The 17,665-nt window shown below is 29.4% G+C and overlaps 1 protein-coding gene across 3 annotated transcripts in view; it reads left to right on the top strand.

Moving 5' to 3' along the window:
- Vps13 (vacuolar protein sorting 13C) overlaps positions 1-17,665 on the top strand; it is a 273,667-nt gene that overhangs the window by 206,948 nt on the left and 49,054 nt on the right. For all 3 annotated transcript variants that reach the window (XM_067287043.1, XM_067287044.1, XM_067287045.1), the window contains 6 exons: positions 1,035-1,157; positions 1,245-1,357; positions 3,109-3,271; positions 3,796-3,939; positions 10,296-10,377; positions 17,338-17,407. In XM_067287043.1, the coding sequence (XP_067143144.1) occupies positions 1,035-1,157; positions 1,245-1,357; positions 3,109-3,271; positions 3,796-3,939; positions 10,296-10,377; positions 17,338-17,407 (695 nt within the window). The remainder of the gene's footprint in view (positions 1-1,034; positions 1,158-1,244; positions 1,358-3,108; positions 3,272-3,795; positions 3,940-10,295; positions 10,378-17,337; positions 17,408-17,665) is intronic.

Here is a 17,665-nt window from a genome sequence, read left to right on the forward strand (position 1 = left end):
TGCCTAGGTGAAAGCATAAGAGTAAAATTGGTCAGGTAAGTTCTAGATCTAAAAGAATAAGAACAACTGAAACCCCTGAAGCCGTGAAGTCTGACTTCAGCAACATCGAGTAATAATTAATAATGGCTTTGTCAAGGGCTGCAGAAACAGCATCACAATGTCAATTTTCTAGAGTTTCTTGAAATATCTTCTTAATCTTTCATTCTCTACTTTCTCATAAAAAATATTTTGTCATGCTTGACAGGAGAATTTCTGTTGTGTGTATATGTATATTCTAGTGTGTGTATGTATGTACATACATACATACATACATACATACATACACACACACACACACACACACACTAGAAATTACATATATATAAGGAATAAAAACAATTGTCATCATTTTTTTTATATTAATTTAAAACACTTCATTATTTGGATAATGTTATTGAAAATACTAAATCTTGCAAATAATTCATGAATTATTTGTGTGTTAAAGCAGATGAGGCTTATGCACTGCTGCTGAATTTCTGTTTATTTTAGATGAAAAGCTTACTCAACAATTTTTTCTTTATCGAAACTTGTCAAAAGCATTTTTAAAAATTGTGAAAAATCCTTCACACACCGCATATATTCTTCTTCTATTAGTGTTTTCTAATCTTGAAATGTGAAAAGTCCTAAAATGTCTCAAATAATACTGCTGTCCCAAGTATGGACACTTGACTGTTTATAATGAATTATTGATAAAAATGAAATGAAAAAATAAGGAAAATAGAATATCTGAAATGATATCTTCTGAACTAGATAAAAGTTAAGTGAAATATTTTCAATGCCAATCTGTTATATAACAGTGCAGGTTATGTAACATTTTTACTTTTGTTTCATTATTTTCTTGTGGATAATATGTCAAAAATTATATTAAGATAATCTGTTAGAAAATATAATGATTGAGACAAAAGTAAAAGTGATGCTAAATACCAGTAAATAAAACTATTTAATTATTTTATGTTATTATTGGTTTTTAATAATGAAATTATGTAAATGTTTAGGATGGAATAAATGAAATACAACTTGAAAGTAAAGAAACTGTTTACTGGGTATCATTTCTTGATGGATTACAAAGAGTTATTCTACTTACAGAAGATCTTGCTCTGGCTACTGCTGCACAGCAAGTACTGCATACAAATTTATTTAATAATGATGATATTTTATTCTGTATTTGACTACTTTTAAATATATATTTTTAATCTCATTCATAGGCTGGAGAATTAGAAAGAAGTGAATTAGAAGTTGTAATCTCTTTACAAGGTGTAGGTTTATCATTGATAGATAACACAGCACAAACAGATATTTTATATCTTTGTATATCAAGGTAAGAATTTGAACTTAGAAGAAACTACAAATTAATAAAATGCAAAATATCAAATAAATAAATAATCAATCATACTGTATGTAATAGAAAATATTCCAAAATAATAGCAGTTGTATAAATTATGTACAGCTACATATATATTTAAACTGGGGAGAGAATATTTATAAGAAAGAGTATGACATAATATTTTAGTCATTTATGTATTACAAGATAGAGGATTTTTCATATTTTTTTATTCTTTAGAAAAATTAATGCACATAAAAATATACAATACTTTCCATAACATACTGTACAGTACATATACATAAAAAAAGTGCATTAAAAATTACGTAAGTTATAAAAGTACATTATAATTTAATTTTTTTTATATTGAAAAGAAATTGTCTTGCCAATCAAACACTTTTTGAACTTCTTGACTCTAATAGAGACCCAACAATTAAACTCAAGGTTTAGAGCATTTGGTCATTTTTTATTCGCATTGCATGTGGAGAGGACTGGTTGTTGATTACTCTGACAAAAGATGTTTAATTATTTTTGTTTATTTATTATAGTTAAAAATTATTCTTTAAATAAGATATATATATATATATATATACAGCTTTTTAGAGCATGATCCTTTGTTTTATGAGTAATTGTGATTAAAATGATCTGTATATTACCTTTTCTTTATAGGTCAGTTTAAATATTTTGATAAATGTTTTTGGATGTTGTCTATATCCATCTTCAAATTGAATGCAAAAGAAAAACATTTCAGATTGGAACACAGAAAAAATTTATAACATATAATGAAAAAATTTTAAATTCCTTTTTTGCACTTGCATGGTAGTGTCCCTGTTATGTAATTACATTTTTTTACCCTTTTAACATTCTTCACTTTGATAGTGGGTCTAGGCTTACAACTTCCTTTTATTTATTTATAAGAATCTCAGCAGAAGAGCTAACCATTTGTACTTCGTATACAAGAATGTTAATATAAATAACAAAATTTCAATTAAAATTTAAGTCAACTTTTCTTGAAAGATTGTCAGAAATTAGTCAGTTAACATCTAATATAATATTGCATCTCTGTCCCTCTACTTTAGCAACAATGTTCAAATTCAAATTTTTCTTAGAATAGTCTGTTAAATTTATGATAACCATTAAAACTTGACTCAAAAATTATAAATTTAATAGTAACCATTAAATTTATGATAATTTGTGTTTTTTAATTCAATTACATTGCTATGTAATGTAAGTGGCCTAGTTTAAAAATGATGAGTTTTATTTCTTCTCCTGTTATTTTTGTCAAATTAAACCTTCAGTAGAGCATCAATTATTCAAAATAATTCAGGACTGGGATTGTTCAGATAACTTATTTATCAGATAACTGATCATTTACAAAAAAATATATTAAACACAAAACTGTACTTTATATATTTTGTATCACACATCTTACAAATACATACCTTACATAAAGTAGTACATTAAAGTAGGTAGGTCTACACTTTAGTTTGGCAGGGAGGGGAAGACTGCTGCTACACCACAGCACTAGTGAAAATTTGAAATGCCGACTGGAACGCTTTTAGTTAACCGATATTTCAGTTGATCGGTATTCAGATAATCAATGCTCTACTGTAGTTTATATAATGTTGTTTATAAAATATTAAATGACAAATAATTTTTCTGTATTTAAGCAATTTATAGTTCTTTTACTGTGTACTTTCCTTTGTATTGTATTGTTTGTGATTTAGATAAAATTACTTTTTTTCTAGCTCTGGTATTTTGTGGGAAGCAAAGAAATTAAAAGGTTCCAGATACAAAGCACTGAGTATAAAGGAATGTAATTCTATTGAACAAGCTTATCAAAGATACCAAATGGAGAAGAAAATTGGGAAAAAACCAAAACCTCGGTGGCATCTTGAGGGAAAACTTGAAGTATAATTTTTTTAAAATCTTAATTTCATAATTGTATAATTTTCACTAGTTTTTAATAAATTTTTAAACTTAAAGTAATGTTAATGATTAATTATTAAAATAGTTTAACTTTTCTTTTTACAACTCCTGTTTTAGATGACTTAAAATGATTAATTGCATTGAGGATTCCATAATCTTTATGTAATTAAACACTTTTGAAGACAGTTGCTGAAAATAATTTAAGAAAACTTTTACTTATCATAAATATAAGGTGCTGATTCTGAAGATAAAATTGAAATTACTTAACAAAGATTATTGATTCCTTTAAGAATACCTATTGTTAGATAATTTTAATAAATAAAACTTTTGATTATTCTACACGTATATATGAATTCACACATAGAATAAGTTTTACAGATAAGACTAATATATCATAGAAATAAGAATTAGGATATAATACTATATATATATATTATTGCAATGATATTACTGAAATTTATTTTATGAAAGAAAATTAAAAATATCAATAACTACTTTTTAAATAGGTTGATTTTGGAAATGAGAAAGAGATTATGATGTGTAAGCCTATTAATCGTGTTATACGTCGATCTTTTCAAACTGGGTTTTGGTTACAATATAAAACATCACCTCATCAATTACAACTGCATGCAAAAATTAACAGAATCCAGGTATACATTTTTAATGGATTAAAATTATTAAAAATAGAGGTAAATTAAAATATTTTGAAATAAAATTTATGTTGCTCTTATAAAATAAATGTGAAATTCTGACTGTTGAGAAGTGGTATAAATTTTATATTCTTATTTACAAAATAATTACCCACATTTTAGTTTTTAAATATATGAAAAGTTTAAAAGTATAATATAATTAATTAATTAATTAATTTTATTTGCTAGGGAAAGTTTCTCTATAAGGGGGTGGTACAAATACAAGTATTACTTAAAGAATTAATACAAGATAAAGATACATATTACATATTTTTTTAGTGATTATTAACCAACATAATTTATTGCAAGGCACTGTTAGTACCTTTAGGATATATTGTTATAAAGGATTTGCCTAAACGTACAACAACAAATAATTAGATGTTACCAATAATTTTTTCCGTGATTTTAACAAAGTAGTTACAAATTTTATAGGCATCCTTTCTACTGATGAAATTTAGGTTAATTCTAAAGTCGAGAAGTGATCTATTGTTGCATATTCTTATAATATCATATTTTCCACACAGTTTAGTTAGTGTTTGGCAATTTTGGAGTAGATGGAGCATAGAAATGTCATCAGATTGACATGATTGACAGTAAGTAAGCGAGTTTCCAGTCTTGAATCGTATCTGTGAACAGTAATTCTGATATGCCAAATGTATTTAAGATTCATCAAAACTTATAATGCCAAAGCTGCCTGTTTTTTCTCGTTATTGCACTGCTTTATCAATTCTTGATATACAAATTCGGTATTATCGACACTTTTGTATTTAAGTCTGTAGCAGAATTTTAAAATATGTTTTAATATATGGGATAAAGCCCAAATAAAACTTATCTCATGACGGAAGGCGTATCCAAGTATTGTTTTTTCAAGATGGAATAACATTCAATGGAAGTAATTATGCAGAGTTTCAAAGTTGTATAAGTAATCCAGTCCCCATATTGGGCTTGCATAATAGATGATAGGATTTAGTATTGTAGAGTTTAAATTGAATATTCAAATTTGATGTTTTCATTGTTGCCCATAGAAATAATAAATTGTCAATTGCTTATTTAACTTTGATATTTAATTGCCGACTCTTCCAATTGATAATAGTAAGGAATTGGTCGTTAGAAGAAAATTTACGGACTTGAAGTTTATCTTGTTTGTTAATTTGTCATTTAGTTATATCTATTCTTGACGATGGAAGAAAAGTGTCTACTTGTACCAGTTTTCCAGTAGTTAAATTGTAGGTTAGCTTTTCATGGTTGATTAATAAGATATCATTACGCAGTTTAACCTGCGAATTTTGTTTACGTAGTTCGTAGAAAGTTGGTAATAAAAATTTCCGTCTAGCTCTTGAATTGTTAGTTAAGTCCGGAGAAATTTGTAAATTATTCCATTCTTCTAACGAGTTTTGTTGTTTTTTCCGTATAATGGTAGTAAAAATACGGTCTCTAATTTGATTATTGCTGAGAGTAACTCTTAATGTTATATTGGGCGTTTTAGACAGTTGAACTATCTCTAGTATATCTTCTTGAGCTATATTTTTTATATTTAAAAGAGAAGTAATAAAATTATGTATTTCTGCTCTTGAGGTGGTTTTATGGTTTGGATAGTTGTACATAATAATGTTATTATAGCGATGTTCGTTAACTAACGAGTCCATTTTAAATTGAATGCAATCCTTGTTAATTTGTAACTTAGCTACCTGTTGTTTTAAGTTAATTAATTGTTTCTCCATTTTTAGCTGGTGGTCCTTCGTTTCACGGATATTTTCGTGAATAGATTCTAGATCTTGTTTTATCATAACCATTTGTCTAAAAAGTTTGTCATTAGCAGTATTAATCAAATTTGATATTTTATTCCATAACACTGAAGTAGAGGTGTCTGGAAGTTTATCCGGTTTAGTAGAGAGATAATAGTCAGACTTGGTTAACTCACCTGGAATGTTATTTGCACTTATTTGCGATGAATTTAAGATGGGATTCATTTCGTCACTAGGTTCTTCATGAAGGTTTTTTCCAGAATTGAAGTTAAAGTCTAATATTGTCTTAGAATTTGACGAAAGAGGTTGGTTCTTCTTGGTATCCAGTTTGGCACGGTTTTTTGAAGGCCTTCCCCGCTTAGGTGGAGAATGTTGCATTTTTATTAATGATGTTATTATTGAAATAATTTATCTTAGTAAGTTACAAATTTAAACTTATAACAGCAATAAAAAGACAAAAACGTATGTTGCTTAGGCTTAGTATAGATGACCAGGAGCACAAGAAAAAAACGCCAGCAGCCTCGACTGATGAACACGCCCCGTTTAAAAGTATAATTATTATTTGCATATTTAAAGTATTAAAATTTTTTTATTTAATAGTGATTGATACTTGTGCATGTGCATGCTTGCACACATATATATAAATATCAGTCACTATTAAATTTTCAAATTATAACTATACAAATATATTTCAAATTATAAATTATTGTTAGTGAATTTTCTTTGTAAACAGTACAATTGATTCCATCAGAATAGTTCTCTAGATTAGAGTATAAGTACACAGTACAAAACACTTTAAAGAACCATAAATAACTCTACTAAATAATTATGGATGGAAGGACTAATGTTTTCAATCTTTTCTATAGATTATCTTCATGTCAAAGGTTTCTGAAATGGAATTCTCTTCAAACATTGTTGCAATTAATGTATTTTGAATATTGTTGCATTTTGAAATACATTTCATTTTTTGAAAGTATTTATAAATTTAAATTTGATGTTAGGTATCAATATCACCAGTATTTGACAGCATCATTATGTGCAGCAAGAATATTCTTGAATATCTTAATATTGCAGATTGCTGTCTAAGTAGTGAGTCTGCAGTATTTTCTTGGATATAATTAAACATTTACTGTATATAATAAATTTTTGTTAGTTTTTTTATGATTATTGAATCTTGATAAAATTATATTTGAAATATTTGTCAAGACTACTTTTGTTTTAATCATTCCTATGTTATGGCTTTGTAATATCATGGGAGACATGCATTAGAAAAAGGAAACCTACCAGATGACTTTTCACACAAAAGTACCAAATTTTTCCTGGTTCACGCATAATCATTTTTGATTTGTTCATCTGATATTGGGCATTTAATTGACACATTACTTGTAATTAAGTGGTATATTGATATTTTGGGTCAGCTGGAATCTGAATGAGGCTTGAATCTTTCTGTAAAATGTACCATTGGAATTTTCATATACAGTGGGTGATTGGTTAACAAAATCGGATAAGGAACACTTTTGCAAAAGATTTTTATGTTTGGACAATGAACACATGTTTAGATAATGAACACTTCACAGAACAAACACAAGAAGTGACATAAAATAATAATGAATACCAATTGGTCTTCCCTTGTCTTCAGGCAAACAATTCGAAACTTTTCAGAGCTGGGAGACATCGACATCAATGCTCAACCCAGTATATAGTGATTGGATAGTTTTCTCTGAACTTTGAAACTCTCCGTTGTAATTCCAGCCTTTATTTTTCTGACAGAAGCAATTCTTTTATAGTATTTCGCAGGACTCTCGGCGACGCACTCGTTAAGTTTTGTGTCGGTTTTATTTTCGAAAGGTGAGAGTATAATAGCAAAGGTAGAGAGTGGGCAGATGTCTGATGTTGCTGGGCAGTATGGCTTGAACAGGTCTACAGTAGGCCGCAGTTCAATCTTATCTAAGAAAGATACTGTACAATCAAGAAGACTCAAGCAGCTTAAGGAGTAACAAAAATCACATCTGAGAAATAAAGAACATTGAAGAGCTCATAATGGAACCTGAAACTGATCTAATAACAGAAGAATGCCAAGAAACTCTGCAGATATGTTTTCTTCTGAAAAAGAGGATTAATGCTGATATCTTTATTAACATGTCTTTTGAAGAAGTGGGAGGATATCAGAACAACAGTCTTAGAATGGCATTGAAACCAGGTTGAGGTTAATAGGCTTGGGGATCCCTGCAATTACAATGCTACTAGTTACTTTCTGAAAAATCCTGAAGAAGAGAGAAGAAGCAATCAACATTAACAGATTCTTTAACACCCCACAAATGGAAAAAACATGACTAATAAAAATGCAAGACTGTGTATATATGTATTTTTATTATTACATATAAATAAATGTAGTAAGAAAATATTTATTTTTTTTATTTTTTGGGGTCTCCAGAACAAATTAATCAAATTCGGATAGTGAACAAAGTCTTGGAACGGATTATGTTTGTTAATCAATCACCTAGGGTTCAGAATCTCCATAAATTAATTCTACATGGTTGGATTTTGTGTTACAGTGGATTACCTCTTATATAATCTCTCTATGCACCGGAACTTGTAATAATAAAATAAACCGTTCTAACCTTTTATCCGGTGTCGTTCTATTTTTAGAATCGTTCTATTTACAGAAACGCAAACATTTTCACAGCCCCTCCTGGGTTCTTCTTCAGGCTTCGTCGAATAGGCCGTTAATATTCAAATAAATATTCAAATTTGAATTTTTTCGGAATATTAGCACGTGCAGCAGCTGGATATTCGTACTGCGCATGCTCGATGCTCCTCCCTTTAAATGCTGTTTTCTAGTACAACCTGCCATGCGCTCGATAGGATCATTTCCTCCTTATGATTAATGCAGGTGCTACGTAATCCAGCCTTAAATATCTCCATGGCTTCTAGCCATTTCAATTGCTGTGGGTTATAGCTGGGTATAATGATTTTTGCCGCATGCAGGTCCGCCGTTATCTCCTCTTCCGACGCGTACGTCACCAGGGCCGTAGTGTATCTACCGTGGTGTATGTCGACTCGTGCTCCTTTAACCTCACTTTTAACGCACGTTTCGTGGAACCAATGTATGTTAATTGTCTATCGCACCTGTGATCTTCTAGCGGTATCATATATACTCCCGAAAGCCTTTCGGGGTTTGGTGGGTCTTTGCCGTTGCTTAATATTCTGAACAGAGTCTGACATCTTCTGTACACGATGTTAATTCCTTGTAGGTTGGCCACGGTTTTGTAAATGGATTTCAGCACTGGATTGTATGTGATAGATATCCTTTCATTTTCTTCCTGTCTGATATTCAATGGTTGTGCTGTCTGATTATTTTCCTTTTGGGACTTCTTATGTCTTCTAGACAACTTTTCAATGAGAGCTTTGCTGTATCCATGGCTTATAGCAAAGCTCTCATTGAAAAGTTGTCTAGAAGACATAAGAAGTCCCAAAAGGAAAATAATCAGACAGCACAACCATTGAATATCAGACAGGAAGAAAATGAAAGGATATCTATCACATACAATCCAGTGCTGAAATCCATTTACAAAACCGTGGCCAACCTACAAGGAATTAACATCGTGTACAGAAGATGTCAGACTCTCTTCAGAATATTAAGCAACGGCAAAGACCCACCAAACCCCGAAAGGCTTCCGGGAGTATATATGATACCGCTAGAAGATCACAGGTGCGATAGACAATTAACATACATTGGTTCCACGAAACGTGCGTTAAAAGTGAGGTTAAAGGAGCACGAGTCGGACATACACCACGGTAGATACACTACGGCCCTGGTGACGTACGCGTCGGAAGAGGAGATAACGGCGGACCTGCATGCGGCAAAAATCATTATACCCAGCTATAACCCACAGCAATTGAAATGGCTAGAAGCCATGGAGATATTTAAGGCTGGATTACGTAGCACCTGCATTAATCATAAGGAGGAAATGATCCTATCGAGCGCATGGCAGGTTGTACTAGAAAACAGCATTTAAAGGGAGGAGCATCGAGCATGCGCAGTACGAATATCCAGCTGCTGCACGTGCTAATATTCCGAAAAAATTCAAATTTGAATATTTATTTGAATATTAACGGCCTATTCGACGAAGCCTGAAGAAGAACCCAGGAGGGGCTGTGAAAATGTTTGCGTTTCTGTAAATAGAACGATTCTAAAAATAGAACGACACCGGATAAAAGGTTAGAACGGTTTATTTTATTATTACAAGTTCCGGTGCATAGAGAGATTATATAAGAGGTAATCCACTGTAACACAAAATCCAACCATGTAGAATTAATTTATGGAGATTCTGAACCCTTATATATAAATATTTTTCGTATCATTACTATTTATTTCCATTATTTTAAAATATTTTCAAAGTATTGAGTCATATAATAAAAAAGTTATGACTTAAAATGTGAGGTCATATTTAGATATCTGAATATAAATTTTGAACTCATCTCTTTAATCATAAATATTCACTACTTTGGTTAAAATTAATTTAAATTTAATTAAATTAATTTAAAATGATTTTGTCTATTTTATTTCAGATTGACAACCAGTTAAGAGACTGTGTTTTTCCCGTGGTCATAGCACCTGTACCACCACCAAAATCAGTGGTAGCAGATAATGGTAATTATACTAAAAATTTATATAAAATTTGATAAAATGAAACTATAGGAAAAAATTTTTGAATATAAATAATTATCTGAAAAACATTTTTATACTAATCTTAATTTATGTTGAAAGATAATTAAAAAATCATAGCATCAATTTATTACTCCTATATACTTAAGATGACGAATAACTTGCACAATAGAGTGGTGAAATTAAGAACAACAAAACTTCAAAATATAGTCGGATGTATTAGAATGAACATAATTGGTTCTAGAATCTCATTTGTTTTAGCCTACATTCAAATGTGTGTGTTAGATGTAATCTGTTCTAAGCCAACAACCTAGAGCAAAGTTACATCTAACATAACCATTTAAACAAGAAAAATATAATACAAAATCAAAAATTTAATTGGGCTGCAATTTGAAAAAATTGTAGACTATAAATTCCCACTGTTGTTTGTCTGTCTGTCTTTATGTAATCTCAAGAATAGAGTTTGATAGATGAAAAACAAGGCCATATATGGAAACCTTAGGGCAGGAAGAAACACCTCAGTTATGCAGTCTGAGAAAAGACTTCTGGTTGGAATGCAACATAACTCCAAGGTGGATCTTTTTGTTTTTAAAAGCTCCGGGGTTTTCTGAATGGTACATAAGCAGTGGTTTCACTCTGTAGTCTCCTGACATATTGACACAAAAGAACAATGTAAGCTGGTCTTTCATTGGCTTATGGCCTAACAAGATGGTCTCCTCCTCTTTGCTGTATGTTTTGCATGGCATTCTCATCCAGAAAAGGCCAGTTTTTTTATAGTTAAACACCTGCTGAGAAACAACTTTCCTCAATTATTTTCTTAAATTTCTCCATTTTTTAGTAGCATCCTTATCTGTGCTAACAGCCTCACCATGTTTCACAACACTGTAATCCAATCATTTTCATAAATTTGGTAAACCATACCTTGGTCCAAAAACTCTTTAAAGGACCATTGCTTGTACTATAAGTCTTAGTCTCAAGTTCTTCAAACAATTGTTTGGCCTTATTACAGATAGTTGCCTCACTGACATTATCACCTGCCTTTGTTTTTTCTTTAATCCAAACTAATAGAATAGTTCTCATCTGTTCTATGATGTTGCAAAATAAACAGCTTAATTTAGAGATTTCCTTTTACAACCTGTACACTTTTTATATCTTCTTTTTTTAAAATCATACTGATCGTTGATTTAGTCATAACATAATCATTACTTTGATCTACACTTTTTTCACTTTCTCATCTCTTAATGTCTAAGTTAATTAGCTTTTTCACTCTATTTTGCTGGCTTATGGCTAAAATTATATAGCAGAATAATTTTTAAAATGTATTTTTATTTCTAAAGATGCAAATAAACAGTTATTTGAACCTTGCAAACTACAATAAAGACAATGACTAATGTTCTAATCAAATCAGACAAACCTCAAGATGTCATACACATGAGTGTGCTATGCTGGCCAATAGTATTCCTTCATGTTCATTGTAACATTTTGATTTTGTAGATGATAACTGTTTATTGTAGTATCATTTGTTCGAGCATACCTAACTGTATTTAAGGAAAATGGCAAATTATGATGCAAGATTCATAATTATCAAAAAAAAAGAATTTTGTTTTATCTTGAGGAAATTGTGTTTTATGTTTCCTTTCTTGTGAAGACACAATGCAGTGACAGTAGATTTAAAACACTGGGCAAATTTTCATCCTTTATTCAGTTGGAACGCTTTTTACATGCACGTTTTCGGGCCAATGCCCTTCTTCAGCCAACTAAACAACAAAAGGTGTTTTTTACACAAGAAAAGAGTACAAACAGATATTTAAAGTAAACAATACAACAGCATACACAACACTCCATAAAACATACCTTATAATTGTCTGTACGTGTTACAAATACATGTGTACAAACAGCACAGCAGTTATTGGAGGTTGTTACCTCCTAAATGTTGGTGTTAAGAGCTTGTATACTGGAATTAATGTTAAATATACATTTATATAATCAACTAAAAAGGTGGGTTTTTTTCATTAAAAGACTGGACTGCACCTCGTTCGAAAGCATAAACAGAGTACGAGTAGTCCAACAGCAGGAATCTTTATAAAATTCCATAAAAGTTTTTAATATCAATCTGTGGAAATGTATCAAATTATTTTCTACAGATCGTATTTACAAAAAATATACCTGAAATTCGTCTACCGGCATGTTATCTGGGAGTTCCCTTGCATAGTGACTACAGTTGTTTTCCGTATACAGATCTCACATGCCGCTGCTTCAACTGCGTAATTTGGTTTTTTAATTTGCATACATTTGGTTAAGTACCAATAGGGCAGGTATTACTTCTAAGGAGTTTTCCCTTCCAACAAAATTATTGCGGAGCTTAACGACATTTGGGTTAAGTTAAAACAACTAGAAATAGTGGGAGGCAACAAATTTCGAAAACTACCAATTAATCCGAAAGAAATTCTATATGAAGAATTAAAAAAGAGATTTACAAAACTGCAAAAACTTAATAAAATCACAAGAGCAGAAAGAGTTTATCCTCAACCAAGATAATGACAGAACACCAAACTGAATGTGCAACTTAAGACTCACAAAATGGGAGAAAAAGTAAGACCCATAGTTGATTTTAAATTTGCTATATTATATAATCTTGAAAAATTCCTAAAACAAAAACTTAAAAAATATCATAATTCGAAACACAGAAGAACTTTTGGATAGTCTAAGAAATGTTAAAATAGAAAAAACATCAAAAATGGCTAGCCTAGACGTGATCAATATGTACCCATCGATAAAATGGGAACTAATTGAAGATAAACTTAAAAAAATAGAAGAAAAATCATATATCATAGAATTAATAGAATTTAAGTACATAAGAAATTATTTCGAGATAGATGAAGAATATTACATGCAGAATAATGGTATTAGCATGGGGGCTGTCATAGGTCCGAAACTGGCTGAAATAACAATGATAGATATCGATGAAGAGATCAATAACATAACAGGCATAAAATATTATAAAAGATATGTAGATGACGTTCTAATTATATATAATGATGCAGAAGTAAAACTTAGCACAATCAAAAACATAATAAATAATATAGATAAGGATATTCAATTTAAAATAGAAGAAGAAAATGTAGCCGATAATAGTATAAGATATCTAGACGTTATGATAACAAGAAATGAAAACGAATTAGACTTTGAACCTTTCAATTAACACTACAATAAAGTATACTTCAAATATACCATTATATATAAAACAAAATATTTTTAACATGGAATACCAGAAAGTACAGAGTATAGAACTAGTAAAGAAATTAATAAACTTAAACATATTAAAGAATTAAAGAAAAAGTTTGCTCTATACGGGTACCCAACCAGATTGATTAATAAATGGAAAAATAAAATTAATAAGAAGATTAAAACAAAGGATAAAAAAACTGAACCAAGAATAAAATATGCCAGCTTCCCATACATTAGGAATCTGTATGAGGAAATCGATATAGAGATGAGGAAAAATAATATAAAGCTTGCCCCTAAATATGAAAATTTGTTCTCCAGACTTAAAGCTAAACAAAGAAAAAAGAAACAGAAGATAGAAAAAGATGATATGAAAAACATAGTTTATAAGATACTATGTACTTGTGAAAACACTAACTTCTATATAGGAGAAACGAAACGCAAACTTAAAATAAGAGTAAAAGAACATATAGCTGACTTAAAGTACAATAGACTAAATTCAGTATTTCATGATCATAGTGTGTTAAATAATTGTAAAATCGATGATAATGAAATAAGTATTCTACATAGAGAAAAGAAGACATATAATAGAAAATTCAAAGAAAGTGTAGAAATTATTAAAAATAAAAACAAAAACAAGAATTGTATAAATACTAATCTAAGTGTAAAAATCAGCGAAAATTGGATTAAAATGTTATAAAAAATATTATAAAATATACGAAACTGTTTCAAGGCTCGATATTACGTCATTTGCATAGTGATAGATATTAAAATCCAAAAGTGAAATAAAAAATTGGCAATGGGCACCTGTTGTATAGCAATAAGCTCTAAAAAATGTTGTTAAGCTCCGGAATAATTTTGTTGGAAGGGAAAACTCCTTAGAAGTAATACCTGCCCTATCGGTACTTAACCAAATGTATGCAAATTAAAAAACCAAATTACGCAGTTGAAGCAGCAGCGTGTGAGATCTGTATACGGAAACAACTGTAGTCACTATGCAAGGGAACTCCCAGATAACATGCCGGTAGACAAATTTCAGGTATATTTTTTGTAAATACGATCTGTAGAAAATAATTTGATACATTTCCACAGATTGATATTAAAAACTTTTATGGAATTTTATAAAGATTCCTGCTGTTGGACTACTCGTACTCTGTTTATGCTTTCGAACGAGGTGCAGTCCAGTCTTTTAATGAAAAAACCCACCTTTTTAGTTGATTATATAAATGTATATTTAACATTAATTCCAGTATACAAGCTCTTAACATCAACATTTAAGAGGTAACAACCCCCAATAACTGCTATGCTGTTTGTACACATGTATTTGTAACACGTACAGACAATTATAAGGTATGTTTTATGGAGTGTTGTGTATGCTGTTGTATTGTTTACTTTAAATATTTGTTTGTACTCTTTTCTTGTGTAAAAAACACCTTTTTGTTGTTTAGTTGGCTGAAGAGGGACATTGGCCCGAAACGTGCGATGTAAACAGTGTTCCAACTGAATAAAGGATGAAAGTTTGCCCAGTGTTTAAAATCTACTGTTACTGCATTTGTCTTCGTGAGGAAAAAAAAAGAAATAAATGCTCTTTCTTTAATTGGAATTAAACAGAGTGAGGATGTCTGAAGACCTATCATAAAGGATTGATTAAGTATTTTTTAATTTTGTCATCCATGAAAAATTTTCTACAGTAAAAATGAGTAACTAATTAAAAAATAGGCAACTTTAGGGTTTCATTTTATCTTCATCAGACAAAATTAATGGACAGAGGAAAGTTAGATAATGGAAATAAGGACAGAAAATAGTTTTTAGTATAGTTAGAAAGAGGATAGGATGAGGGAAGAGGAAGAAAAGGATTTAAAATTTATAAAATAATCACAATTATACATCTTTATAAAGTTTACAGTTTGCTGTTGTGATTGTTGAAGATAAGATTATTAATTGAATATTGTTATATACAATATTGATTTTATTGTGAGTATTAATGCAGTTAGTTAATGTTTATATATGTATTTGTCAACTGTCATTTTCCTTTTCTTGTTTCTGTATTATTTTCTTTTCTCTTTCACTGAAATTAGAATGCAGAAAATGATTTTGTACATGAAATATTTCAATAAAGATACTGTAAAACAAATAAAAGTAAATTATGCTTAATGTTACTTTTGGATGTATGGTGGTTTGTTTCCAATACATTAATCCCTAATTTCAGTGATATAAATAGAATATGATTAGTAAACCAAAATATTAAAGTGATTTGAAGTTTACAAATTACATCTATTAAACATTCAATATAAATTAATAAATAACAAAAACATTGGCAAACAAACATGTAGTCCAAAAAATCTTAATTACATGATAAAATGTTTTTCAGAACCATTAAATCCCCTTGTCAGAATTATCACATCTAACAACAACAAAAACAACAACATTTATAGAACTCTTGAAATTTGAATTTGAACTTTTGAATCAATACAACATTTTTTAACATAATATGTATATAAGACATTAGTATATAAATTAAATAATATACAATACAAAGAAATAAAACATACCAGTATCCTTGAGAGATGAACACCAGAATAAAGAACATTGCACTAGCTTTTCACAAGGTTTTCCATTAAATCTTGTGAAGTATTTAATGAATAGGGTAAGATAAAAACTTTATTAACTATCCATGGATATAGTTGTTATGAGAGCAAATTTCCCTGTTTAGCACTGTCCTGTTTAGTCCAATACATTGAAAATTTTCACTTTTCACTTTTTCTAGTGCAAACCAATTTTCTAAGTGAATAAAAATGGTTTTGGTTTTTTATTCATTTTCACTATTCACTTTCAATGTGAGCTAATCTTTAGAATGGATTTATTCTTTCACGTGGGCAGGAGACAACTGAAACACATTTTAAAAGAAACAAACAAAACTTGGCCAAATTTTTAAAAAATATATGATTTAATTTTAGACTGAATTTTTTTCTTTTTATATGTTGTTCAAATGTATGTGTTAGGAACATGCATCAAACCTTCAAAATATTCAAACTAGAACGAACTGCAAGCTTCGTGACGGGCGTAGCAGCACATGCATGGATTCAGGCTTATGCTACGTGTTTGCTGTGGGATTTTTATCGTTGTTTAATCGCTTGTACAGCGTGACCCATACACTGGCCATACACTGGCCATACAGGCCAGTGTATGGGTCACGCTGTCTGTAATATGCTTGTACAGCCTGACCCATAAATGTATGTGTGTAGTAAATTGAAACTTTTTTGTTAAATAAATAAGTAAGTTAAAAATAATTAAATAAAATATATGTTAAAATGTATATTTGTAATTAAAAAATCAATACTCTTATGTAAATTTTAAATAAAATATAATTAATTTTATGTTTAATAAAAATTGAATGATAGTTACTCTTCAATTTTGAAAATTTTTCAAAATACAAAATTACAAATTTTAAAAAGAAATTATTCAAGTTTTAAAAAAGAATTTACATAACTAAAACAGTTTGCTATACAAACTTAAGTTTTATATTCAAATTTCAGTTTACTTCAGCTGTTAAGTTTTTTCTATTAAAAAAAATTCAAATATAATTTATATTTTGTTCACATAATTAAAATTTCTTAGCATTTGTTAAAGTCATAATAAACATACTATTAAAAAAAATCAAAATGTTATAGTACTATATATTAAATATTAACAATATTTTCTTTAATTGAAATTTTTTAGCACCAAAACCATTTACTGAAGCAAGTATAATCATTCAAAAGACAGAATTTACATCTGTAAAACAATTCAAGTATGTATTTTTAAATGTGTAAATTTTAATTATTTTGTTTTTAATGAAAATTCCAGTTTTTACATTATGTAGTGGTTAGTTTGTATAGATGATAATGAAAATATATATTTGAATTACAATTTAATTATTTTATTTACAATCTATGATGGAAGTCAGTCAAAAATTAGCTAATCAAAAATTTATTTTATATACTTGGATGCTTATTCACTTCTGACTCTTGATCATGGACTGTGTAATACAGAATGTTTTTTAACATAT

Source organism: Centruroides vittatus, unplaced genomic scaffold (assembly GCF_030686945.1).
Source record: "Centruroides vittatus isolate TY-2023 unplaced genomic scaffold, ASM3068694v2 scaffold_435, whole genome shotgun sequence".
In the NCBI taxonomy this organism is placed as follows: domain Eukaryota; kingdom Metazoa; phylum Arthropoda; class Arachnida; order Scorpiones; family Buthidae; genus Centruroides; species Centruroides vittatus.